Genomic DNA, 25,391 nt, shown 5'->3' with positions numbered 1-25,391 from the left:
GTTGCAGAACCTTCAGAGACCTCCACATGGCATCTCCATGGCAACGTATGGATGTACATTCCGTGCAACCATTGTCTAGGCACTAATTATTCCTGGGTTTGGTGCAGAACCTGAGGCCACATTAAGAGGATGCCTGGTTGTTCAGACTTGCTGGGGCGGAGGGCTGAGTGCTGAGTTCAAGGAGCATGCAGCCCACATGGTGTTTTCTAACCCCTGTGCTCCTTGCCTGAACCCAGCCCATGGTGTTTTAGGGGATGCTGGAGAATATTCACCTTCAACATGACACTTTCCCGCACCAGGCACTCGTGGCTCCTGGTGCAAACTCAGGAAGTGGGTATCTGGCTAAGCACATGATGAGTCACCCAGACTGTGGCCCTACCCAAGTGGATGGAGCTGCTCATGTGCGTAAGTACCTTGCTCCATCCGATCTCTGCCTTTAAGCAGGGAAGGTCCGTGTGGGGACAGAACGTTCTGCCATACAGCATGTGGGACAATCGAATGGGGTTAAGGAAGGAGTTCTCCTTGGGGCATGTCAGGAGAACTCGCCCCATTCACCCTGGCCTGGTGCACAGAGATCTGAGGGCTTTGGCACGTCAGGATTTCCCACCCTGCTGAGTGTGGGTCTTAGCACCTTCATCAGCGGTGCTCCAATGTGCCCATCAAGCTGAATAGAGGCAGAAGTCCCCAAAGGGGAAGGTGAGCTAGAGAGGAACAGAGTCTGGCCTCTGTGACCATGTTAGACTCCTTGTTAAAGATGGGTTCCAATGCCACAGACGCTGCATGGTGCCGTTCATCTGGATCTGTGCTAGTTCATGGATTCCTAGGGTGAAATCCTGGCCTGGTTAAACTCAGTGGCTACATCTATATTGGCAAGATTTTGCGCAAATACTCTTTAACACAAGAGTTTTTGTGTTAGAGTATTTGAGTAAGAGAGCGTCTACACCGGCATGTGCCTTTGCGCAAAAGATGTGCTTTTGCGCACGAGCATCCATTCCAGTGTAGATGCTCTCCTGTGCAAGAAAGCGCCGATGCCCATTTTAAACATCGGGCTTTCTTGTGCAAGAAATTCATGTTGCCTGTCTACAATGGCCTCTTGCACAAGAACAGTTGTGCAAGAGGGCTTATCCCTGAGCGGGAGCGTCAGAGTATTTGCGCAAGAAGCCCTGATTTTATACAATAGAATGTCAGTGTTCTTGCGCAAGTACTCACGGCCAGTGTAGACAGGTGGCAAGATTTTGTGCAAGCGCGACGAGGAGTCCTGTGGCACCTTATAGACTAACTGAAGTGTAGGAGCATAAGCTTTCATGGGCAAAGACCCACTTCGTCAGATGCATGCCGTCAGATTTTGTGCATCTGCCTAGCACAGGCCAGAGAACTTGTGTTCCTTGGGTCTCTGACAATCCCCCTCCATGGCATATTTTAGGAGACCTGTCTGTGTGCAGCCATTTGCCAGTCATCTGCAGACTTCTGCATGGGGCCAACTAAATGTTCTTGCTTTCCAGCTGGAATCTATGGGGCAGAGTTCTGACCTGGTCTGTCCTGATCAGCTCTTCACTCTCCTGTCTCCTGCAAAGGGGAGTGCAAGTATGTTTATTCAGTGCTGGGCTGGGCACTGGGTGGGGCGGGGCAGGTTGTTCAGGGTGGGGGGGGCATGACAGGAATGTTTGTGTATCAGGAGGGGGGGTCACTATTTCCAGTCACTGAGAGGGAGTTTGGAGGTCACGGGGCCCCCGGCTTCCTGGCACAGGAGAAGCGGTGCTGTGCGGGGATTGTTAAGCAGAACCGTAGCAGAGCATAAATGCTTCTCTCCTGGCAGACGCCCTGGCAGCTCAGGGGCTACTCAAGTTCATTGCATGCTGGCAGGCTGATGTGATGCTGAGCTGAGCTCTCACCTTCCCAGGCCTGTTTTGCTAAATCAGCTCCTGCTTCTGCTGTCCTTGGCACTATTTTTAACAGCCGGCGGTTGCCACCAGGAAAGCTGATATCCATCTTGCCCATTCATCAGTGTTGCTTCCCTGGAAAGATAAAGGCTAAATTTATCGCCCTCCTTATCCGCCAAGCGAGGTGAGAGAAATGCTCCCCACTCCAACCCGGTCACACACACTGATGCTGGCGGCTAGGGGGTCTCACATGTCCACTGACCACAAACAAGGCCAGGGCCAAACCCACGTTCACAGATTAGTGTGGGGCACCGGCTGCCAAGTAGAGTTGCCAGATGGTTTCAACAAAAATACCGGACACACTTGACATTACATCACAATCTACATTACATCTTATTTCGAAAATACCGGACATTTCTATTTTCTCATTTATATTTTCTCAATTTTTGTTCAAAACCGGACACCTGGCAACTCTGCAGCCAAGCCACCAGGAGCCAGGTGGAAACTCAGGGCTTATCTACACTTGAAACTCTGGAGTGCTTCAGTGAAGATGCTACCTATGCCATCTGGAGGGAGAGTGGCTCCCTTTGACCTAGCAATGTCCACAGGGGGACTTGGGTCTGCTTACCTACATCACGCAGGGGTGTGGATTTTTCACACCCCTGAGAGATGTAACAGGCCCAATCTAAACTAGTATAGACCAGGCCTCATATGACCCAATTACCTAGGAGGCACAGGCTCCAGGATGCAAACACCACTAGGCCACATGCCCATCTGATTCACATGCCCTCCCCCACTGTAATCGGTGTATCTTGAGTGAATTGGATCTGGGGCTACATTCACTGCTGGGGAAACTGGTATGACTTTATTGACCCCTGTGGCTTCGGGCCAGTTCATACCATCAAACTGTCTGGCCCCTGTGGCTCTCAGCCCAGCCTGACTTCACTGATGCTTTTGAATTTGCAATGGATCCATTCAAAGTGCCTCAGATAAATGATGCCACCTTGGCTGTTGACTGGAGCCTCACATCAGTCTGATGCTACCATCATCCCCCTTCCCAGCCGCCCTGTAAGTGGGGTTGAGAACTGGATGGCTAGTAGCACCTGAATAAAGAAACCTGGGATGTTGGGTTGAACCGCTACAGTGGGCAGTCTTTCCTACGGATTTCACATGCAATGATTCCCAACACCAGTAGATGGTGCAGGCCTGCTGCTGTATTGGCAACAGAGGGATGTTCTTGTTTTAGCAGGGAAAAATCAAGGATGGTGGTAAATAGCCACCTTTCCTCCTCCCTGCCTGGATGCATCAAGCCAGGCCATGACAGCAAGAGAGGAAAAGGCCATTCCTGAAACCTTACAGAAGCCCCAGTGGCCACCTCTTCCAACTGGCTTGGAAAGATTCCTACAAACTTTCTATCCCAAGCTCGCTCGCGCTGGGCGTGCCCAAACTTTGCCTAGCGGGGAGCTATGCATTAGCAACTTCCAGAAGCCCAAGGGACCGACTTGAATTTGTATAAAGTCCTGTGGCCCCAGGAGACAACAGGCCCCAGCATGCCACGTGCTACCTTGAGCCAAGCAGCTCTTCCTTAGGCATCAAGACGCAGTGCTGCTTGCTCCGTGGGGACTGCAAAGGTTCAAGGGCCATGCTTTTTGTATTACAGACCAGGCCAGCTGCAGGCTACATTGTAGAACCTGGGGGGGCATTCAACCCAGATGCTGCCCCTGTGGTCCACCAGGGATCGAAATGACAATGCTGAGCTATTCTAATGGCCTGTTCCTTCATCTGATCTCAGTGTGGGTGTCATTAGAGGGGTCCTGGAACTGTGAAGTCAGCTGTTTCTGAAAACAAACACTGTCCTTCTGGTGATGCCAGGTTTTCCCTTACAGGTGCCGCTAGTCACGAGTTACTTTCCAGGGTCTGGTTGTTTGCAGGTTTTCCCGATGCCTTTCAGGAGAGTGGCTCCATTCCAGTCCCTCCTCCCTCTTGGCCTGCACCCTAGTCCCAGGGGATCAGTGAGGGTCAGGTGATGGAGAGTGATACGGGGCAGCACTTCTCTGTTTGCAAACAGACTCGAGCACGCGCTGTCTCCAGGGAAGTTCTGGCTTATACTTTATGCTATTTGGAAAAGTCAGGCCCAAGCCTGTGAGGCTGTGAATGCTTTCGGCTTCCTTTGAGGTCAGCAGCAGCATAGACTGCTGGGTCAAATACATTTTCACCGCAATCAAAGGAGCAAAAGTGTTTGCAAGCTATTTCAAGGGCATATTAGTGCAGGAGGAAAGCCCACAAGTGACCTCACCAGAAACTAACTGGAAACAAAAAGTAAAACGATCTCCATTTATTGAGCAGGTTGACTGAAAGTACATGGAGGACACAGGTACATTAAATCACACTTGCTTATTAATTAGCATTAGCATTGCTTTGTGCTGATAACCTGTACAAAACCTATACAAAGACAGTCCCTGTTTATTACAGTCTCAGGCCCTGATCCTGCACCCGGATCCATACCACTCACTTCACTGAAGACTCACCATGGGATTTAGCATGGTTGTTGCGCCTGACTCTGATTGCAGAACTAGACCTCCAGAAGGAGAAACATGCTGGGATAGGCAGAGACTGGGCTAGTTTAGAGACTCTCCTCCCCAGAGCCAGAGTTTTAAGTGGGTCTTAAATGAAGGAGCATGAGTACAGGGAAGTAAATTGGATCTGTCAATATTCCTGGCCCATTTGTGCCTCAGGTCTTATCTAGTGGGCTGGCTTCTTGGAGCAGCAGCCTTGCTCCACAGGCAGAGGGCTTTCTAAAGCCGGGATCTCCACCTGGAGCTAATCTATAATCCTGTTGGTAACCCAGTTGCCAGGCCCAGATCCTCCACGGCCTTACCCCTGGACTTCGTAGCACGGTGACTTCAGTGGGCTAACAAAAGGGCCTGTAAGGTGCTGCTGCCTGGAGGTGGGTTTTGCGGCATGGGGGTGTTTAAAGATGTGGGATAGAATCTGAAAAGGCAAGTGCCTAAGGGGAGCCTCCCAACCCCCATCTAGGCATCTCCAAGGGGCCCAATTGCAGGAGTGCCAAGCAGCGCCCAGGCTGTCCGGGTCGGGCTGACTGCTGGAGCAGCGCCCAGGAGGCTGGGCAGGAGGGTTTGCAAATGTCAGGCTCCGAGTTTAACCTGGCCAGGCTCCGCTCCCGGCCAAGCAGGCGGGTCCCTCCCTTCGCCCCCCCAGCCGGGGCCAGGCACCCGCCCCCCGGCCGAGCCAGTCACAGCGCGGAGCGGCTCTGGCTGGCGGGTACGCGTGCTCTCGCTCCGGGCTGGCTGCTGGCGGCGGCGGGCAGGTATTTCCCCCCGGGGCGGGGCGGGCGGGGCCTGCCTGCGCTGCCGGATGCTTTCCCCTAGGGGTCGGTATGAGCGAGGCGGCACCGGAGCCAGCGAGCGGCACTCGCAGCCCAGGGCAGCGGCGGGAGTAGCGCGGGCTCCCGGGGCACGGCCGGCTCGGGACGCGGCGCGGGCGCGAACTCCGGGGCGCGGGCCGCCCGCGGTGAAGGGGACCCGTCCGGGTGAGTCCGGGGGGTGGAGGGGGCAGTCGCGGGAGCGCAGGTGGGGCGGGGGGGGCCACGTGGGGAGGGCGGGGAAAAGGGTAGAGGGATGCGGGGGCAAGGGCGGAGGATGGGGGCAGGGAAAGGGGCGGTGGGGGAGGACGGGGGCAGCGGAAGGGGGCGCTGGGGCAGGGTGGGGAGAAGGATGAGTGGCTCGGGCAGGGGGCACGAGGGCGGGGCAGGTGGGCAGGATGGGGCAGAGGAAGGGGGCTCTGGGGCAGGGAGGATGGGGGATAGGGGCAGGGCATGGGATGGGGGCGCTGGGGCAGATGGGGAGGAGGGGCTGGGGCAGGATGGGGCAGAGGAAGGCGGGCTGGGGCAGGGAGGATGGGGGGGGTAGGGGAAGGGGTTCTGGGGCAGGTGAGGAGGAGGGGCTGGGGCAGGTGTGGTTGGGGGCAGAGGAAGGGGGCTGGGGCAGGGAGGATGGGGGGATAGGGGAAGGGCATGGGATAGGAGGCACTGGGGCAGGATGGGGCAGAGGAAGGGGCCCTGGGGCAGGGAGGATGGAGGTAGGGGAAGGGCATGGGATAGGGGGCGCTGGGGCAGGTGGGGTGGGGGTAGGAGGAGGGGCTGGGGCAGGTAGGCAGGATGGGGCAGAGGGAGGATGGGGTAGGGGAAGGGGTTCTGGGGCAGGTGCAGAGGAGGGGCTGGGGCAGGTGGGGTGGTTGGGGCAGAGGAAGGGGGCTCTGGGGCAGGGAGGATGGGGGTAGGGGGAAGGGCTGGGGCAGGTGGGGCGGTTGGGGCAGAGGAAGGGGGCTCTGGGGCAGGGAGGATGGGGTAGGGGGAAGGGCTGGGGCAGGTGGGGCGGTTGGGGGCAGAGGAAGGGGGCTCTGGGGCAGGGAGGATGGGGGTAGGAGGAAGGGCTGGGGCAGGTGGGGCGGTTGGGGCAGAGGAAGGGGGCTCTGGGGCAGGGAGGATGGGGGTAGGAGGAAGGGCTGGGGCAGGTGGGGCGGTTGGGGCAGAGGAAGGGGGCTCTGGGGCAGGGAGGATGGGGGTAGGGGGAAGGGCTGGGGCAGGTGGGGCGGTTGGGAGCAGAGGAAGGGGGCTCTGGGGAAGGGCATGGGATGGGGACAGGAAGCTCCTTGCCAGCTGGGCTGCGACACTGTAAAGCCTGTGCCCCTCAGCACGGGGCCGCAGGTGCGGATTCCCTCGTGGGGCGCCCATGCCGACGCCTCCAGCCTGAACCTGAGCCAAGCCTGGGCAAGTGTGGAGATGGGGGGGCAGGTGGAAGGAGGCGCTGGGGGATTCCACTGGGGAGGAGCGAAGCCAGCGGCCTGGGCCACCTCCCAGGTCAAGCCTCGGTGAAACTGGCTTCATTAATAGGTAACTGATCCACCTGCAGCACCTGACCTGCGGGCTGGCTTGTGATGGCTGGCCGGGGTCGGGGAGCTCCCAGCCCCAGCTCTGCTTTGCCAGGCTTTGCTTACCAGGCCTTTGCCAGCCTGCCACCTTCCCCAGGAGGGAATCCGGGTTTGCTGGAGGGCTAAGTGGACGGCCTCGCCCTGGTTACCTTAGTGACACCTTTGCTACAGAACCGGTATTTGTGGAGGATTAGCAGCTGCCTTATATATACATTGGCCTTTGGGGAAAGACAAAGTGGAGTGTCAGTTTGAGCTGTGTCTTTGCAGGGGCCCTAGCCTGCCCTGCCCTGGGGAACTGGGCTCAGCCACTGGCTCTGTTACTCATTGGGCACCAGGCAGAGCCAATCGCCATGGAGTTTTCCTCTCTCACACTGCGGGTCAGAGGCCACAGTGATGGACACTGAGCGAGGCCCCAAATGGGCACTAAGGACTCGGCAAAAGAACATAGGACATCTCCGCATCACACATGGGGTCCCCCGACAAGCCTTAGGGTGTGAGGATCTTGCAGGATCCACCCACATTTGGGTTTGTCCTAGTCTATCTCTTTGCAACGTTATTTCTGTAATCCACACTGTCCTCCCTCTGTACCCCCCTCACGCCCAGATGTGGCTGGGGCATGACACTGAAGTATTTCCATTCGCTAGATAGTGCATGTCTACTAAAATTGACTCTGGATCTGATAAGATTATTGCATGGCTGAGAGGGTGGTTGTTACGGGTCTGCATATGATTAACACCTGTCTCGGTGTAAAACGCTAATTGATTTTCCAAACTGCGGGCCCATGTCAGAGGTCCTAGCAAGCTGCTCCGATGGACCAATGCTGCCGGATCTGGTCCGGTGCATGTGGAGCTGGGACACATACACAGCTCTTTCATAAGGCCGGGTTCCCCTCCCATTCACACAGGTGGGACTCCAGAGCCAGGCCACGGGGTCTGTTTGCTTACATGCACTGAGATCAGTATCTCCACAGAAGGCAGCTCACAGATCAATAGGTGTTTCCGGGAGGTGAAACAATTAGCCGCCTCAGCCTCTCTTGGGGACGGGGCCCTGGCGCCGCACAACAGCGTGTGTTGTGTCTCACTCTTGCCTGGTTTGTCAGGCCGGTCCCTGCTGTGGCTTGTGGTGCCCACCAGTTGTCTCTGCTGGCTTGGGGCAGGGGCCGTGTCTTTGCTAGAAGCGTGGATAATGCTTAGCTCACTCGGCGCTGCCAGAGAGCGAATCCTCGACCCGGTACGCACGCTCGCTCCCCTGCTGCTTGTGGTCTCCCTCCTGCCCTGCGCCCTTTCAAGCCCCTGCGCTGAGATGGTGGGAGTGGGCCAGCTGACTGACTGATCAGGCTGTAGCTCCCTTCTCGAGTGAATTTCTGTGCGTACCTCCAGCCGGCCTCCTGCCCTCTTTAACTCTGCCGTGAGTTGGCACCTCGTGCCCTGAGAGCAGAATGTGCGCTAGGGCAGCTGACCGGACTTCTCCAGCTGATTTCCGTGGCACCCGAAGCAGCCGGTCTGCCCAGCCATCTGTTCAGTCCAGGCTCTCTGGCACCGAGTCGTTCTGTCAGCTGGATACTCGCACTTAGCCCAGTGAACACAGGACGTCTGACTGACCACCTGGCTGCTCTCTGACTGCCCCATTATCCTTGAGGTAGGAGTGACATCTGCCCACTTCTCTGCTTCTGGATCTGGGTTACCCCCCTGCCCAGCCTATGCAGTGTCTCTTTTCATTGCCCTCTGCTCCGTCTCCAGGTGGGATAAAGGACAGCTTTTGCAGCAGGGACCCCTAGCTTTCCCTCTGGGGTGCCTTCCCCTGGTATGTTCTAACTCGGCTCCCTCTCTGAGAACTCGTCTCTTGCTGCCGGCATGTATTTCTTGCTGCATTTTCCTCACACACACCCCTCCCTCCGTGGAGAAGAGTTTTCAGGGAGCAGGGAGAGAGGTCTTGCTCCAGCTTCCCAGCCTTGCATCTCAAGAGGAGACGGGTGACTTACCGCATAAAAAGAAAGCGGAGCTGCTGGCTGAACTCCCTAATCAGGGAGGGGGCTTGGCAGGGAGGATGGTACGTGAAGAGGTGTTTGGCCTTGGAAGGGTGGGGCAGCTCCTTACCGAGTGGCAGTGAGAGCACAAATTCCCCCCACCCCGTCCCCCATGGAACTGCCAAGGGGGAGAGCCAGTAAGCAGCATGGATGTATGCCCAGACCCATGCCCTCACGGACACTTCTTGCACGTTGGATGACTGCCATTGCTGGAGACCGCAACGCCCGTATCTGCGACGTAGGATGTGGTTGGCGCTCAAGCCCTCAAGTGTGAGGGGTGTCCACACTAGCCTGGAAGGGGCAGAAAGCACACGTACCTCGCAGCCCAGATTGCTAACACCAAAATCCAGAAAATCCTCCACCATCATCCACTGCTGCTGCTGCATCAGGGCCGAGCCTCCCAGGGAAGGCTTTGTGGGACTCTCTCTGCACCTACCTGTATCTCTGCCCTTCTCTCCTGCTCCCTCACCTGCCTTCCTAAAAGCCCCTTCTGCTTTCTTCTCCCACTCCCTGCATCTTTCTCTAGAGGGCTCTCCTGCTCCTCCTGGGTTGGTTAACCACCCTCACGTGAGTCCTCCAAAGGGAAGCTGTTCAGTGCTGTTAGCAGTCATTTGTTCTGCACACAAATAATTGTCAGTAAATAACTGAGCGGGCCGAGTCCATGTACCCTGAGAGCTCAACCTCACCCCTATCATGGGGACTGGCTTTGTTAGCCAAGTTACTAACCATATGACAGCATAAAGTTCAGATCAGTCCTTCTCCGCAGGCTTGGCTGCTGTTGGGGTTCCTCCTACAAGGCTGCTCAGCCCACACTCTAGGTCCTCTGTCCCTGTGGAGCCACTCCCTGCTCTCTCTAGCCACTTTACCCCCTGCCAGGCGGCTCATCCCCTGTTTCTCGGGCAGGCTGTTTCAGGCCAGCGCTGCCAAACCTGTTATAATATCGTGTTTGTTTACACGGGAGCAGAGGAGAGGCAGGATGTTTGAGACCAGGGAGCTGGATGGTGGAGAGAATCCATTCAAGAAATCTGCCTCCCCCGGCAACTCGGGGCTCGTGTGTCTGGACTGGTCCCATCTCACTGGGGTTGTAAATTTGAGGCTGAGACTCGGGGCTTGGCCTGATGTAACTGGTGCAACTGAGATGAGGTGTGTGTTGTCTAGCACTGCGCCCTCTGCGGCTCCCCACCCCCTTAGCCGCCCTGAAGCTGCCTGGTCCCAGGGCAGGGCTGGTGGGTTTGGGCAGCGTGGGCCAAACTCAGCAGTGAGGCCGGGGCGGTTGGTCAGAGCCCAGGGGAATGGCCGGCAGAGCAGTGCCGGGTGTTGGCCGGGGGCACGTGAGGGGCCCAGGGCTGAGCCTGGAGGGGTGAGTCCGTGTCCCTCCCAGGCTGACGGGGCAGGGGCACGAGCAGCTAGCATCACCGGTAAACAAGGGGTGGGAGGAGGCAGCCACTTGCACTGTCCTCTCCTTGGGGCTGCCTTCCCCCACGTAGGGAGCGGATCCCCTTGGCATTTACACAGGCTGAATCCCAGACCCACGGTGCCACGTTGTCCTCAGAACATGCCCCGTGTACAGCCCTGCGGGCCCCGGGGAGAGGCAGCCGCTTCCCCCAGGCTGTGCCTGCACCGGCAGCTGCTGAGAGGAGCAGTCCTTCCCTGAGCAGGGAGACTCCCTCCCCCCTCCCCCCGCATGGCTGTTTCTTGCCCCCCCATGTGGAGCTGATGCGGGGGGGGGGGCTGGCCTCCCGGCTCCTGGATCTTCCAGCTCCTTCCCTTGGTGCATGCCAGGTTGTTACACTCTAGTTTGGTGACCTCACAACCACTGCCATGGCAACGGCTTATGAAGTCACAAGCAGAGCTGTGCCGGGAGCAGGGGAGGAAGGAGAGAGGAGCTTTGCTTGGAGTGCGAAGGGATCGGCGTGTCCCCGGGCGTACTGGCTGCAGCCCAGCGACTGCGCGGCCCTGACCTCGCTCCCCGCGGGCGGGCGGCTCTGTCTCCCTGCAGAATGAGGCCCTCTCCGAAGGGTGCTGGGGTGCTGCTCTGCCGTCTCCACCCCGACGTCTCCACTTGATCCCGCGCTCCCGTCTGCCACCTGCTCTCGGCTGCCTGCCGGAGGGGCTGCCCGGGCACCAGGAGCCCTGCAGAAAGGGGGACCACCACCATGCTGATCAAGGAGTACCGGATCTGCATGCCGCTCACCACCGAAGAGGTAAGCGCGGGGCAGCTGTCCGTGGCGGATGGGAGGGCGGCGTGGGCTGGATGCCGGGCAGCCAGAGCGGGAGATGGACCATGCTCCGCTTGCCGCATCCCGTGAGCCAGGGCGCTCTGGGGAGGCGCTGCCCAGTGTGAGGGGTACAGGCTAGCAGCATGGGGCAGCGGGGGGCTCAAGTGGGGAAGAGTTGCTGGGTGGAGAGGGATAGCAGTAGCTGGGGAAAGGGGATTCGGGTCTGCTGGGGGTGCGGGGACAGACCTAATGGGAGATGAAAGGAATGATGGAGGGTTAGCAACAGGCAGCAAGGAGGGGAATTGGAATCTAATGGGTATAAGAGAATGGGATTGCAGCAGGTGTGTGGGAGACTTGTCGCTGTGATGGGGCAGGAGGCAGTGTGGAGTGAGGTGAGGAGCTGGGGGGTGTGATGGGGAGGGTGGTAACGGGGTGACATGGGGAGCTGGGGGGTGTGATGGGGAGGGTGGCAGCGGGGGGTGAGGTCGGGGACTGGGGGCTGTGATGGGGAGGGTGGCGGTGAGGTGGGGGCTGTGTTGGGACTGGGTGGCAGTGGGGGGTAAAGGCGAGGAGTCAGGCAGCGTGGTGCAGGATCTTGGCTTTCACCCCGGTTCCAGGTGGGAGGATCCGGCTGGGAGCACGGGGGGAGTCGGGCTGGTGGGGACGCTGGCCAGATCCCGCCGAGGGGGGCTGAGCTCCCTGCCTTATGTGTCTGGCTGGCTGAGGAAATCCCCAGAGGAGGGCGACTGAGTGGCGCGACAGGCCGTGGGGCTGCAGATACTGACGGCAGAGAGGGCAGGGTGCCAGGTGGGGATCCCTGCCTGGGTGGGGACCCGGGGCTAGCACCTGCCGCCCACCCTGCTCTGCGTCTCTCTTCCCTGCCAGCTGCCCTTCCTGGCACAGCAGAGAGCAGGGCAGGGTGGGGGGCGCCTGCCACCAGCTCTGGCCACTCCCAGCCCAGCCAGCCAGGGGGATGTGCTCTGAACAGAGGCAGGGGCGCAGTCTCTGCAGCCGGGGGCAGGGGGCCCATGGGAAGAGGGGCACAGGGGGTGGGAGCTGTTGGCTCTGAGCGTCTAGCCTCACACGGGGAGGAGGGAGCCAGGCAGCAGTGTGCCACTTTCTGTGCCCGAGGCGGGACCTCCCAGGCGTGTCGGCCTCCAGCTGGCCCCCCGGCTCCGAGCCACTCCAGGGCACAGTCACAGATTGATGCCAGGGAATTTGTCCCATGCATCTGGGGCCCAGCTGGGGAACAGGTGAGACAAGGCTGATTTCTGTTGCCAGGTCTCTGAGCAGTGCCATCCAGCGGTTCTTGGAGTGTACTTAGTGAGTGGTTGCTGAGGTCTGGGCTCCTTCCCTCACCGGATCCAGTGCTGGGGGTCTAGCAGGCATGAAGCTGGGAGTAGATGATCTGGGTGTTAATCCTAGCATATCGCTGAGTCGCTGTCTGGTGGTGGGCGTCTGCCTCAGTTTCCCCATCTGCACAATGGGCTCAGCAATCCAAAGGCTTATATAAAAAGGCCTCCACAGCTCAGCATCTCACGTTGCTGTCTGGGGGGCACCTGCTTGCATCCAGGGTGAGCAGGCTGGGCAGACGCTGTTGTTTCCAGCTGTCGTATCGCATTACACCCCAGCACCGGTGCGTACGCTGTGTTCCCGGGGTTCCATTTCCATGCGAGCAATCGCTGGACTTGCCACTGGGGTGCTGAGCGAGGGGGAAGTGGGTACGTGAGGGGAAGATGGGTGAGAGAGGACAAGCCTAGGGTTCAAATGTGATTCACACCGTGGAAATGTTTGTGCTCAGAGCACCGCTGTGAGCCTGAGCCTGCGGGCGGTTGCCTGTGAACTCGGGTCTGTTAGTGTGTGTGAAGCAAAAGCACGAGGCAGGCATTGGTGGGTGCTCAGCGAGGTGGTTTCCGTGTGTGGTGGCAAGTGTGAAAAGGTCAGGGGCTGGTAGGTGGCATTTCCGAAGGTTATTTTCACCATGAAAAAGCTGGGCAGAGTCTGACAGGAAACCACAGGCTGCCGCAGGCAGCAGCCCTTGGGACTCAGTGATGGGTGCTCCTGGCTGTTCCCTAGCACGGCATCTGGAAGTCACAGGGTGGGTGCCATGCAGCTCCCCCCACAGAGAGGAACATGGTAAGGGTCCCTGGGCTGTGGGACCCTGCTTACGCCGCTCTACATCCGGAGTGGTGTCTGTGAAGTCGAATGGAGTGACTCTGCATTGACAGACTTGCAGAATTTGGTTCTGTGCTCTTCAGACGAAACATGAAACCAGGGCCCTGAGCCCTCGTGAGCAGCAACTCGGCTCTACCCCGGCCACATACCCCCAGCGGGGTCCCTGCCCTCTACGTCACAGATTCCCCGGCAGCGTCCGGTGGGCACGGCATCCCTCCGCTCCCTGCCCTGCCCTCTTGGCAGGGTTGCTTGCTCCGCTTCAGAGGTGGCCGCATGTTAGCAGCAGGGGAAACTCTTCCTGGATGCGTGTGCGGTAGACGTGGTGGGATGAGATCAGCCGCGAGGGATCGTTGTAAGATGTGCATGGGGCCCGTCTCTGCCTCGTGCCACAGACCCGCTCCAGTGCCAGCTTCCCTGGCCCCCAGGGCTGCATGCTAGCCAGGCTCACTGTGCAACAAGTCTGCATCATGTCTGCTCATGGCTCCCCCCACGATCTTCTGGTGTTGTGCCAGGTACTCGGCACAGGGGGCGGAGGGCAGCTGGACTCGCTGTGGGAAAAGGGATCAGGTGCCAGTGGCAGATGCGGAGCCGTGTGGCGGGGAGGGTTAATCCATCGGCTCTGTCTCGCCCAGCGGAGTGAGGCCTGGGAACAGAGTCCGCCGTGGAGACGGGGTAGATGGAGGCAGGGAGCTGCACTTGCTGAGAGAAGAGAGCTGGAGGGAGGTGTTGTCGCTGCGGGTGGGTGCTGGAAGAGGAGAGCCCTGAGTTAGCCTGGGGGGCAGTGACCACAGGGGGGCCCCATGCAGGCAGGCTTAGCTCCTAGCACGGCGGGGCCTGGCCTCAAACTCCAGCCACTTCCACGGCCAGGTCTCCCTTCTCCCCCGGGAGCTGAGCTCGAAGCGGGTGTGGGGCAGGATGTGGGGCAGACAGCGCAACGCTGCTGCTCAGCGGGGCAGAGCAAGAGCAGGCATGGGGCTCGTGGGGTAGGGGGCGAAGGCTTCAGGCCGCCGTGCAGGGCTGCACCTTGCAGGCCGGTGTCGAGGAGAGATGAGGAGGGGAGGTTGTGGTTTGCTAGGTCGGCCTGGGAGCCCAGGGTCAGCGACACGTGAGGCCTCCCTGCACGGGAAGTGTCAGGCAGGCAGCTTCCTGCCTCCTGCAAAAGGCCTTCGTTACCGTGGCAGCATGCGTCATGGAAACTTCCTCCCTGATAGGTCTTCTGAGAAACCGAAGCGAAGGTATGTGTGCACTCTGCTGCGCACGGAGAGCCCCGGGCACCAGCCCTGCCTGGCGCCCAGGGAAATAGCTGCCCTGCTGTCGTCCCGCCCAGCTCAAGCCTTCAGCACTCGGCAAACACTCACGAATCAGCACGTGACCTCCTGCAGGGGACAGGCGGGAGCATGTGGGGAAACTGAGGCACACGTAGGCCAGCATCTCCCCTGCTTTTTAGAGACTAGGACAATGCTATTGCCACAAAGGGGTGTGTGTGCTGGAGTGATGGGGGGCTTCCCCCCCTTCCCACAGAGCTTATGCCCTATAAGTCTGAGATCTGAGTGCCCTTACAGTGTTTGCTTGACTAGCTCTGCTGCTTAGTGTAAGTCCTTCCTACGCCTGGCCCCTTGGGGTGGCCTATATGGCCTCTGAGCACCACCCACCCCACGGGAGATGCAGTCTCTGCCGTGGTCAGCTGGCCCCACTGCCAGGGGACCTTCCTGGTGGCTGGATGAATGTGTTCTGGGTACTCTGGAAAAACCAGGCGCTGGGCAGCATGAGAAGCCGCCTAAGTCTCAGGCCTCCATTGTGTTTGGGTGTTGACACTTCAGACTGAAACCCGCGTTGTGTAGCGTGGGGGTTCCCGGGCTTTTTCTGGGGCCGCTGCAGCAGAAGCACGCAGCCGCCTGTGCATACCTCCGTGAGTTACTTGTATTGCTGTAGCACCCACAGGCCACGAGGCAGAGCCAGGCTGGGCAAGGCGCTGTAGGGACCCCTCGGGGTGTCAGCCCCAGGTCTGAATTCGCAATTAGAACTCTGGCAAAAAGCCGTTAGCAGCCTGCAAAGTGAGCGGGGGGGCTTTTCCCTAGTGCGAGAAACAATGGATTTGTGCTGAGAGCTGTAAAGGGGTAACTGGAGCAGCCCCCGGCAGGACTGGGCATGCCATGGGCAGGGTCTGCTTCCCCCGCTCCCGTTAACTGCTTAAACGTATCATTTAACTATAGAGTGCAACCAACGGGTTTTTACAGCCCTATTTTGATTGATTAAATACAACCGGGGGGATTGTAGACCCTGGTAGCTGGAGTGGTCTCAGAAGCTGGCCATGGCGCGGATGGGGCATCATTCAACACAGCAGGCCCTCCTGGAGCAATTAGTCCTCTTTCTCGCTCAGCATCGTAGGACGAGGAGATCCCAGCTCTGTAGTGTGGGCGCTAATTATTCCATGACTAATGCTGTGCATTGTCATTGCTTACAGCTAGCCGTGCCGACGCCGGCGGCATAATGCTCAGCTCCAGGCGGCCTGCGAGCATTTACCACTCGTAACCTCCGATGGGTTTGCAGACAGCTACTTTTAGAAGGAGATCTTGACCTTATTCCTGCTAACTGCTGTAGGCGTGTGCTAGTGGTGATTCCCCAGGAGAGTAGCGGCAGCAGCCTACAGCACGCTGCCCGAGCTGGCAGAGAGCTAGGAGTAGCTCACTAGTAAATTACACCGTCTGTGGTGCAGAGCTGTGAATTTCTCAATAGAAAGCCGCCTGCCCGTAACTCCCGACCTAGGGAGCAGCGGTGGCCCACTTTAAAACGGAGTGTTGTGAGGGTAATCGAAAACATCGATACCTGCTGAGGCCTCCCAGGTCTCCGTCTTTGAATCAATGTGACATCGCATCCAAGCCTAGGGACGCAGATTCCTCCGAGTTATACCTGTAAACTACCATCTTCGTGTTTCTGATGAGGGATAAAATCCCATCACAAGCCCTGGTAATTACAGTAGGTCCCCAGCCTCCCTATACAAAGGCTGCTTTGTAGCCTCGATTAGAAAGGGCACGTCAACAATTTATTCAGGATGCCCACGAGCATCTCTTTCCCCACATGTACCCTGGGGACTGCAGGGCTGTGGTTCTCTAATGTGCGAGGGGAGCAGAGATTTCCTGTTAACACCTGGAGAACATTTACAATGAGGTGAAGTGGCGATAAGATCCCTCCAGCAATTACCAGGATGAATAGGATCTTCGGTGGAACAATAACATAATTACTATGCAGCAGCATCATCAGATCATTTTTTTTTTTTCTGCTCCCACATTGTTTATTGAGCAAAAAGTCAATTTTCTTTTCAGCTGACTCCTCCTGAAGGGGTTTATTGTGCTTGATAAGCTGATGAGCTGTCTCCAGGCCCTACTTTATAAAGGGGAACAACTAAGATGGCTCCCAGTTACTGTGATTGGAGCTGTCGCTCTGAGGGATCGGGTAGTACGGTAGAGTGGCTAGAGCCCTGGGCTAGGATTTGGGAGATCTGAGCGACCTTGAGCAGCTCACTTCCTGGGTATGTATGTGCCTCAGTTTCTTTTGAACCCATATCTGTTTAGACTGTAACTCATTGGGGCAGGGGCTGTCTCATGTGCTGTATGTACAGCGCCTAGCACAGCAGAGCCCTGAGCTCCGCTGGAGTCTAGAGGTGCTGCTTTTATACAGCTGTTTCTAAAGGATGCCCATGGGAAGACTGGGCTGGAGCCATTGGATTCCAAGCAAACAGCCTCCCTCTGCAAACCCCGAGAACATCCCGTTAGTGTGATACTGGGCTGAGCAAACAGCAGGCAGCGGAGGGAGGAGCCCTTGGAAGCTGGGGGCTTGGAGAGGTTCATGTTTGCACAGCCGCAACTAGCCCTTTCTGTGGTGCTCCTGGAGATTCACCAGCCAGACTGTTTGCAGGAGCCTCTGCTAACACTGAGCCTCAGTGTGAGGGGGCAGAATTAGCAGCTCCCTTGAGTCCATCCAGCCTGGCAGAGTGTGCTAAGCTCCCCTCCCCTGTACCCCACTGCGGGCTGGCTGGAGTGACTTCCCATCTCCACCTTCAGCAGCAAAACATGCGCTCCCTGCTCCCTCGTGGCTGTGTGGCCTACTGGGGTGAGCCCGGCCCAGGAGCTGGGACTATCCTTGTGCCTGCTCCCAGGGGGAGTTTCCTTGGGCTCAGCACCAGACACGTGAGTCCTCCCATTGAGTCAGTTGTATTATCCATGCTGGATCCCAGGATTATCCCAGCTTCTGCGCCATGCTCTTCCCACTAGGCCACAGCCCCCTGCGATCCCCAGGCAGGGAATGCATGTGGTGCCCTCTAGCTGCGGGCGATAGCCTGGGGCCTGGTTGGAGGTTGTGAACTGAGATCAGTGTGGGGAGAGGCGTAGACGCCAGTTACAAAAATAACTGGGCCCCGGCCCCGTGCTGTGGGTACTGCCGGCGCTGTGCTCTTCACCCAGCCCGGGGACGGTCGGAACAGCAAACAGTGAGTGTTTCCAGCCACAGGTCTCCCAGTCAGGCCTTGTTTGTCTGTGATAGCAGCAATGCAGGGGCTGCTTGTGGCTTTGCTGGGGAGTTAGCTAGGCAGCCCTGGCCCAAAGGTCAGCGTGTAGCGCTTTTATTTACTCGCTCCTGTTTGTATTGCAGCAGTGGCTAGAGTCCCCGAGCAAGGTCAGAGACACCCCCCCATGCTCAGTGCCCGATGGGCTAAACAGACCAAGGGCTGGAGGGGAAACGGGCACCAGGAGGAGCAGTGACTTGCCCAAAGTCATGCTGCAGTTCAGAAGCGGAGCTGGGAATAGAACCCGGGTCTCCTGAGACCTGGCCCAGTGTCTTCCCAGGCCCTTCTGTACAAAGGGAGCGTAGTTCTCCCAGGCCTGCCCCCCCCCCCATACACACGCTGGAAGAGAGCTCACCATGGCTTGGGATTAATGTTCCCTCTAATCTTTGCCATCCAGGTACAGAATAAATTTTGTTATGTGTACTGAGGCGTGGGTGGATGTGCACCACCAGGAGAAACACCCGTGGGCACAGTGCTAATCAGCTGGGCAGCATTTGATTCTCTCCTGGGTGGCTACCCAGGGCACAGCTTACAGGGAACACTGCTAGGGAGGCCTCAGGTTTGCAAGGCCTGCCCCCGGCATACAGCCCCCAGTACAGGAGTCTGACCAGGCCCTGGCTATTGTGCCTTTTCCTCTGCCTGCCTGAGACCTTGCCGAGGGGCGGGAACCTTGTGGGGGGAAGTGGGCTCCGTACAGTGTGCGTGGGAACCCCGGCCTGGTGCTGTGGAGGCTCCCGCGGCAGCTGGCAGGTGTGAATGGACATGCTCTGCTGATAGCTTATCTGCTCGCCCTGTTTCCATGTGCCCAGCTTGTTATTAATGTTTACACAGGCAGCGGTGCTAGGTAAAGGATGGGTAGGGTGACTTGCTGCTGACAATGGAGGCGGACTCAGCCAGCTGCATGGAGACCCTTCCGGGGCAGCTGGAACCTTAGTACAGCCCCACGGCCTGGAGAGGGCTGACACCCGGGCTGTGCTCCCTGGCCTGTAGCTACCACAATCTGCTAGTGGGAGAGGCTTGGACAGGAGCAGCCGAAAACTCCCTTACAGCTGGCGCTCCTGCCCTGCTCCCTTCAGCACCCCCTGCTGGGAGAGGCTGGGACTGCAGCAGCAATGAGTAGTTGGAGCAGTTCCTGCCTGGAGAGGGCAGGGAAGTTTCCCCAGGCAGCAGTCCCATCCCGGGCAGGATAACGCAGGATCCTCCCCGCCTGCGTGTGCCCAGATGGGCCAGATTGGGGGCCAAGGCAGGATCCAGCAGGGTCTGTGATAAGAACAAAGGCCCAGGCAAGGCAGTTAATCTGGGACAGCAGGAGGACCAGTATGGAGAAGCTTCTAATGAGGGCTGATTGCATTCCTCTGAAAGCGCCCATTGGCTCCCCTCTGGGGATGGGGTTTGAAGAACTGCTTGCAATGTGAGAAGTGGGGCAGAAATGGCTCTTCCACCCCCACCACACCGTGGCCATCCCCTGAGGGGGGCATTCCGGGGCAGGACCCCCGCTGTCTGTGGGACGTGTAGGCAGGGCTAGTGGATGCGCCACCCACAACCTCACTTCCCCCCGCAGAGGGCACCTGGGGTCCCGCTGACTAACATGAGGGGCTCTCAGCCCTTTCTCCCCATCTCGTTCAGCCCGGGTGCTGGGCCACCTTTGCCTGCCCCCCAGTCCACTCTGGGTGCTGCCACCCCCAGCGTGGGCCAAGCTCCCACCCTGCTGGTGCATCCTCTCAGGTTGGCACATGCTTAGCTGGATGGCAGGAAGGTCGGGAGCCACCTGCTGAAGAGGCCTTCAGCTCTGCTGGGCCCTCCACTTGCAAGGAGCAGCCCGACCTTTGCTCAGCCAGCCCAGCTGGGGCTCATGGGGGGAGACGGGGGAGGGCAGAGCCAGCCACATGGTGCCACGCTCACGGGCCCCCCCACCCAGTGCAACAGAGGAGCCTGTGCCAGCTCTTGCTGCCATGGCAACCCAGGCCTACACTCCCACACCCTGACCCCAGGCTGGCCGTGGACGGAGGCTGTTTCCCCAGAGTGGTGTGTACAGGAAACCCGCACCTGGGTACGGTAACGTGTTCATTTGTGTAAACGTATAACCACTGAATTTCCAGCGGTTACATGGTTACACGGGTGGGGGGAGGCTGGTGCTTAAAAGCCGGCACACTGGCTCCCACCCCCACTGCTGCCTCTGATATGGAGGCAGCAGCACGTGTGTGGGTGTCAGCCCCGGCGCGTCGGTTAACCGTGTACTCGGATGCACATTCACATCCCTGCGTTCCTGGCACGACCGCCAATGGCAAAATTCGGGAAACCTGGGAGCAGTGGCTCGCAGCCCCTGCAGTGAGCGCCCCATGGCTCCCAAACTCTCCGCAGGGTTGGGAGCCATGGGGAACTCGCCGCAGCTGCCGGGAGCCGCAGTGAATTTTCCGTGGCTACCGCCACCCCCAGGCTGGGACAGGAGACCCCTGCAAATACATGGAACCGTGAATAGCGATTCCACAAAGTGCAAGGGTCCCCTGTAGCACAGCTGCTCCCCACCGTTCGGCAGGTGCTGCCCTCTAGCTGGTGGATGCGGGCGGATGGCGCGGGGTGGCTACATCGTTCCCCGCCACGCTGGCTTCTGGTTATGTGGCTGGGGCCGAGCCTGCTTCCTCTCCCGCTGGGGCACAGGGCCGAGCAGGGGTGCGGCCCCGGTGGCTCTGGGATCCGGGAGGCAGTGCAGCAGCACAGGCCATGGTTATCGCTCAGCTGTTGCTCTGTGGAGGCTTCCCTGGGCTGGCATGTGGCCCTGTCCCCAGCCCCCGCCCACCACCCACTTGGATGGAGCCTCTTGCTCTCCCCCACAGCACCCCGTGCTGGTACACGCAGGCCTCTGCCCACGTCCAGCCTTCCCTTGCTAGGAGATGCTCTCCCTACCCAACCAGTGGTCTGCGCACAAAGCAGTGGAGCCGTTGGCTGCCCGTAGGGAGTGCGGAGCTGGGACAGGTGCCTGGGGCGTTCCCCTTTTTGCCCTTAGCAGGAGCCTGACCCCCCTCTGTTTGAGGCCGCTGAGGGAGGAAGCAGGACGGATGGAGCCTCTTCCACAGAGTGCTTGCATCCCTCCACAAAGGGGAGAGAGCCAGCGGCGCAGCCCTGGGGAGATGTGGGGAGGGTGCCAGCTGTGTTGGGGCCCGTCCCATTTAATATCCTCGTTAATGACTGGCAGGGAGAGCAAACAGCAAGTTAATGAAATTCCCTGGTGAGTCTAAATTGGGAGGATCCGCAAACAACAGCCAGGGCAGAGGATTCATCCAAAGGAAACATGGGAGAATGAGAACATGCAGATGGGAGGGACAGAAATAAACCTCAGCCATTGGGGGGAGAGAAGGGGCGAGACTCCACAGCCCGGTAGCCCCAGGCTGGAGTGCCCAGTGCCCTGGTGTTTGCTGTGCCATATGGCAGGGGAAACGAAGGCTCCTAGAACATAGGGTGGCATATGCAGCAGTGTCCCAGAGGGAGGAGATGCCAAGCTCTCTGCCAGCTCCAGGCTGATTTCCCAGTGGTTTACCCAATGGAAGTTCAATGTTCACTCCACCAGCAGCAGCATTTTGTGGGCTCTGGTGTCCCCCAGGGGCTGGGCTGTGGAGAACGGGGCCCGCTGGGTTCGTTTCTGGGCACTGCATCACTAGAGGGGGACTCACTGGAAGCGTTTCAGAGGAGCAGCGATGTAACGCGCGCGAGAGACTGAATGGGGGGGAGTTAAGCAAAGAGCAAGGAAACGAAGGCAAGTATGCGAGGAGCGTAAACGCCAAGGCGAGAGAGGAATCGTTGGGGGTGGGCTGCGAGCGGGAAGGATGGGAGCGGAGGATAAGAGGGCAGAGGTAGGCAGGACCCCAGGAAAAACTTGCTGGGGAGGGAGGTCGGTGGCCTGGTCTTCCCAGGAAGGGCAGCGGCCCTTGGAAATGTCAGCCCAAATGTGACTAGAATCGGGAACAATCCAGCATTGACAGAAGAGGGGTTGGAGGATCTGCCTGGCCTCCTCTCTCTCTCGACCGGTGCTTTTCAGCCCCCTGCTCGTGTCCCCTTCTGTTGCAGTACCGCGTCGGACAGCTGTACATGATCAGTAAGCACAGTCACCAGGAGAGCGAGAAAGGCGAGGGTGTGGAGGTGGTGAAAAACGAGCCTCATGAAGACCCGGTCCATGGGCCTGGCCAGTTCACCGAGAAACGCGTGCACCTGTCCAGGTGAGTTCTCTGCTTCATCCCTGGATGATCATCCGCAAAGCACAGGCCACTTCTGCTGCTGTCCCTGGGGCTGAGCGCCGGATTAAGGCTTCCCCAATAGACAACGTCTCTCCTGAATAAGGGGCCCCCAGTCGCAACCCTGATCTCTTGGAGGGTATTTTATTAAACCCCGCGACAGCCCTGGGGCTGCAGCTCTCTGTGGTGTTTGTACAGCACCTTGCACAGGAGACGCCTAGGGACTGCCAGCTGTGGTACTAGGATGGCAGCTGCCCCAGTGCACGCTACCCCTGCAGTTGGCCACCTGGTCTCAAGACCCCCTTGTCTACGGGCAAGAAGACAGTGCAGCTGCTGCAGCCCACTCAGCTCAGCCCGGCCCAGTGACAGCCAGTGACAATGGAGAGTTTGTGGGGTGGATGCTTCTCCCCAAGCCTGAGATCCACAGCTGACCGCAAACAGCAGGGGTGGGATGTGAACCTGCATCTAGCTCTCGGGGCCTGCGTGGGCCCGCACCTTCTCCCACCCCCTAGGCTTTCCAGTCACCTCCTCACTGGATCCTGCCTGCTCCGTGTCGGCTTCTCCTTACAGTCCTTTCGCCGCAAGTGGGCCCCTCCACCGCCAGCACCGCCCCCCTTGTGTCATGGGCCGCTCCCCCAAGCGCTAGCTGCAGCTCAGCCACCATTGCCATTGGAGAAGCTGCTTCCCCCCCACCCCCACCCCCACCCCCACCCCCACCAGGCGCACAGTCCCGGGAAGTCGAGACCCATCTGCTACAATGGCGTGGGCTTCTTAGGGCTCCTGTTGAGCTGGTTCCTATGCCCAGTTGGGATGTTAAAAAACGTGGATTTGTGTAAATGTGCAACTGCAGAAATTTGTAGCATGCGGGGGGCAGGTGGGAGCCGGGATGCGAGGGGAGCTGGCTTAAAACCCCGCCTGCCTCTGGTAGAGAAGCAGCAGCGTGGGGGCGAGGCAGGTGGCTCCAAGGGAGCCAGTTCCCGTGGGAAGCCGACTTTGATGCTCGCTCCTTCTGAGCACGAGCTCCTCCTTGCCCCCCTGTGCTGCTGCCTCTGTGGGAGGCAGTAGTGGCCGGCAGGCGGCTCGGCACGGGCCGGGAGCCAGCTTATCGGTTAATTGTACAGGCTCGTAGCCCAGTCCTGAGCCCCTTTCCCTGCTCAGTCTCCCTCCCCACGCTGGATTTCAAGGCAGCGTTTGTATCCCCAGGCAAACCTCTCCTCTGGTGCCAGGCTTTGCCCCAGCATGGTCCTGCAGGGAAGCCCCACTCCCTGCATATGTAGCTCTCGGGCCAGTGGCGGCTGCAGAAACTCTCACACTAGCCTCACGATGCAGCTGCCCCAGACGATGTCCCCATGCACCTGCGGGAGGGGTGTGTACATCGGGGTCCCCTTTGCTCCAGCCTGGGTCTGAGTCCTGTCCTAGCTCCTCCTTAGAGATCCCGGAGCACGACTGATTAATCGCTTCCCGGGAAAGGCTTCCGCTCTCTCCCTAATTCACTGGCCCTCGTTTGGCAGCGGCCTCCAGGGGCCTGAGTCCTGGTGGGTTCCTCATGGACAAGGGTGGGAACCTTTCTATGATGGGGGGCCACTGACCCCAAGAAAAATCATTTGGGAGCCACACGCCACTGAGAAGCAAAAAACACCCTCCCTGGCCTGACCCCGGGGGAAACCAAACCAAACCAAACAGAGGTGGGGAAGAGAAGCCGGCTCCTTGCCGCAGGCCTGGCCGAGGGAAGCCGGGTCCGGCCTGTGGGCCGTAGGTTCCCCGCCCCAGCTTAAAGGGAATGGCAGCTGCACTGGGGCTGTGGGTGCTGCCGGGCCGTGCTTTGCTCGTGGAGCGCCCGGGGGTGTTGCTAACGCGAGCGGGACCCCGCCGGGAGGTGGGTCAGTCTGTGCGGAGAGAGCGGGGCAGTGACCTGCCCACAGCTACCCAGCAGGTCACAGGCAGCGCCAGCCAGCGACTCCAGGAGCTCCCAGCTGGATCCCGCATTGTCTCATCTGCCCAGAGCGCCTGCCGCGGGTTTCCCAAGCCTGGCGGTAAACAGGTCCCACAAGCAGGGCAGGATGGCAAGCGCAGGGGTTCCTGGGCTCTGTTCCTGGGGGTCGGTAGTGAGCCATTCCGGCCCCCCCGCCCTCTGCCATTGGTCATGCCATTCCCAACCCCCCTTCCTGCTGATCTCCTCAGCCCCCCGGGCTCAGAGTCACCCTATTTCCCCTGCCACTCCCAGCCCTTCTCTCCAAGGCCTTCTGGGGTGCTGGGCGGCTGTTCACCCCCTCACTGCTTTCTCGGCTCCAGAGTGTCTTCAAGGAGGAGGGGGTCAGGAGGCAGAGTTAGTTGGGGGGTGCTGGCTGCAGCGGAGAAGGCATTTCCCAAGGGGTCCAGAGCGAATGACCCATCTGCTCACAGGAGGGAGCCCTGTCCCTCCCTTTGGTGTTACATTCGAGTGGCCAGTCCCTGGTTTTCTGGGCCCCTGCCATGTGCACCGAGCTGCTGCCTTCCCGGAAGCAGGGCCCCCCCATCCCCTGGTTTCACCTTCAAAGAATTTTCACGGGGCCCGGAGCCAGCCTGCAGTAAAACCAGCCAGACGTTTATTTACCAGGGCTGGAGCCCAAGGTTCCACACTGCAGCCTGTCCTTACTCGAAGGCTTTGTCCACCCCATGGGGCGTCCTTGCAGTGTGCGTCCAGTTCAGAAATTTGACAACCACCTTTCCCGACTTACCTCTCCCTCCCCGCCCCGCAGAGTTTCTCCTCTGTTAATGAATAAAGCGCCCCCCCCCCCCAATTCTTCTGTTCCTATGTAATCACAGGCTATTGTGTCTTAGCCTGGGGCCCCACCTCTTCCAGGAACGCTCCTGCAGTCCCTTTGCTCCACCTGGGCCCCAGTAAACACAAGGCTGCCTATGGCTGTCTTCCTGCCAGGGCCTCCATTGTCCTCCCTGCCGCCTGAGGCCCCGCCTTGGCTCAGGAGACAGGCCTCGCTGAGAGCCTCCCTGAACCTGCCCAGTCCTGTTCAAACACCTTGCGGTCCCCGCGGCCTTCAGCTAGTTCTGAGCGGTCCCCTTTCCCCTCCCGGAAGTATGGAGCTGGTGGGACAAAGGGGTCATCTAGGGGCCTGGTGGGTCTGTCACTTCGCCTCTGGCTGCTTTCTGGCCCCCTTTCCCTCCCCACACACCTGCCCCAAGGATGCAGTGAGTCTGGGAGGAGCAGAGGCCCTGCCCGAGCAGCATCAGGCAGCTGGGGTCCCGCAGAGAGCTCTAGGGGGGAGGCCCCGGGCCCGGCTCAGAGTCTGGACGTCAGACTACAGGCCTCAGGGAGGGCGCTGCTAGTGCCCCCCACGTGATGGGGCCTCTCCTGTG

General features: G+C 59.2%; 1 protein-coding gene and 1 long non-coding RNA gene across 3 annotated transcripts in view; both read left to right on the top strand.

The window, feature by feature from the left end:
• The first annotated feature begins 13 nt into the window (after nt 1-13).
• On the top strand, nt 14-2,069 carry LOC142818577 (uncharacterized). The gene is made up of 3 exons (XR_012896110.1): nt 14-405; nt 1,503-1,584; nt 1,957-2,069. It is a non-coding gene; the product is annotated as an uncharacterized LOC142818577 (long non-coding RNA).
• Nucleotides 2,070-5,273: 3,204 nt separating this feature from the next.
• LOC102444753 (cytoplasmic phosphatidylinositol transfer protein 1-like) overlaps nt 5,274-25,391 on the top strand; it is a 40,354-nt gene continuing 20,236 nt past the window's right edge. The window contains exons 1-3 of one of the 2 annotated variants that reach the window (XM_075899217.1): nt 5,274-5,430; nt 10,856-11,060; nt 21,874-22,022. In XM_075899217.1, the coding sequence (XP_075755332.1) occupies nt 11,013-11,060; nt 21,874-22,022 (197 nt within the window). In that variant the 5' untranslated portion in view covers nt 5,274-5,430; nt 10,856-11,012. Of the gene's footprint in view, nt 5,431-10,724; nt 11,061-21,873; nt 22,023-25,391 lie in introns of those variants that run through there. The other variant, XM_075899218.1, reaches the window with a different exon arrangement.

This window comes from Pelodiscus sinensis, chromosome 16, assembly GCF_049634645.1.
Source record: "Pelodiscus sinensis isolate JC-2024 chromosome 16, ASM4963464v1, whole genome shotgun sequence".
Taxonomy (NCBI): Eukaryota; Metazoa; Chordata; order Testudines; family Trionychidae; genus Pelodiscus; species Pelodiscus sinensis.
Note: the sequence above shows the minus strand (reverse complement) of the source record. Positions and strands in the feature narration are given on the sequence as shown.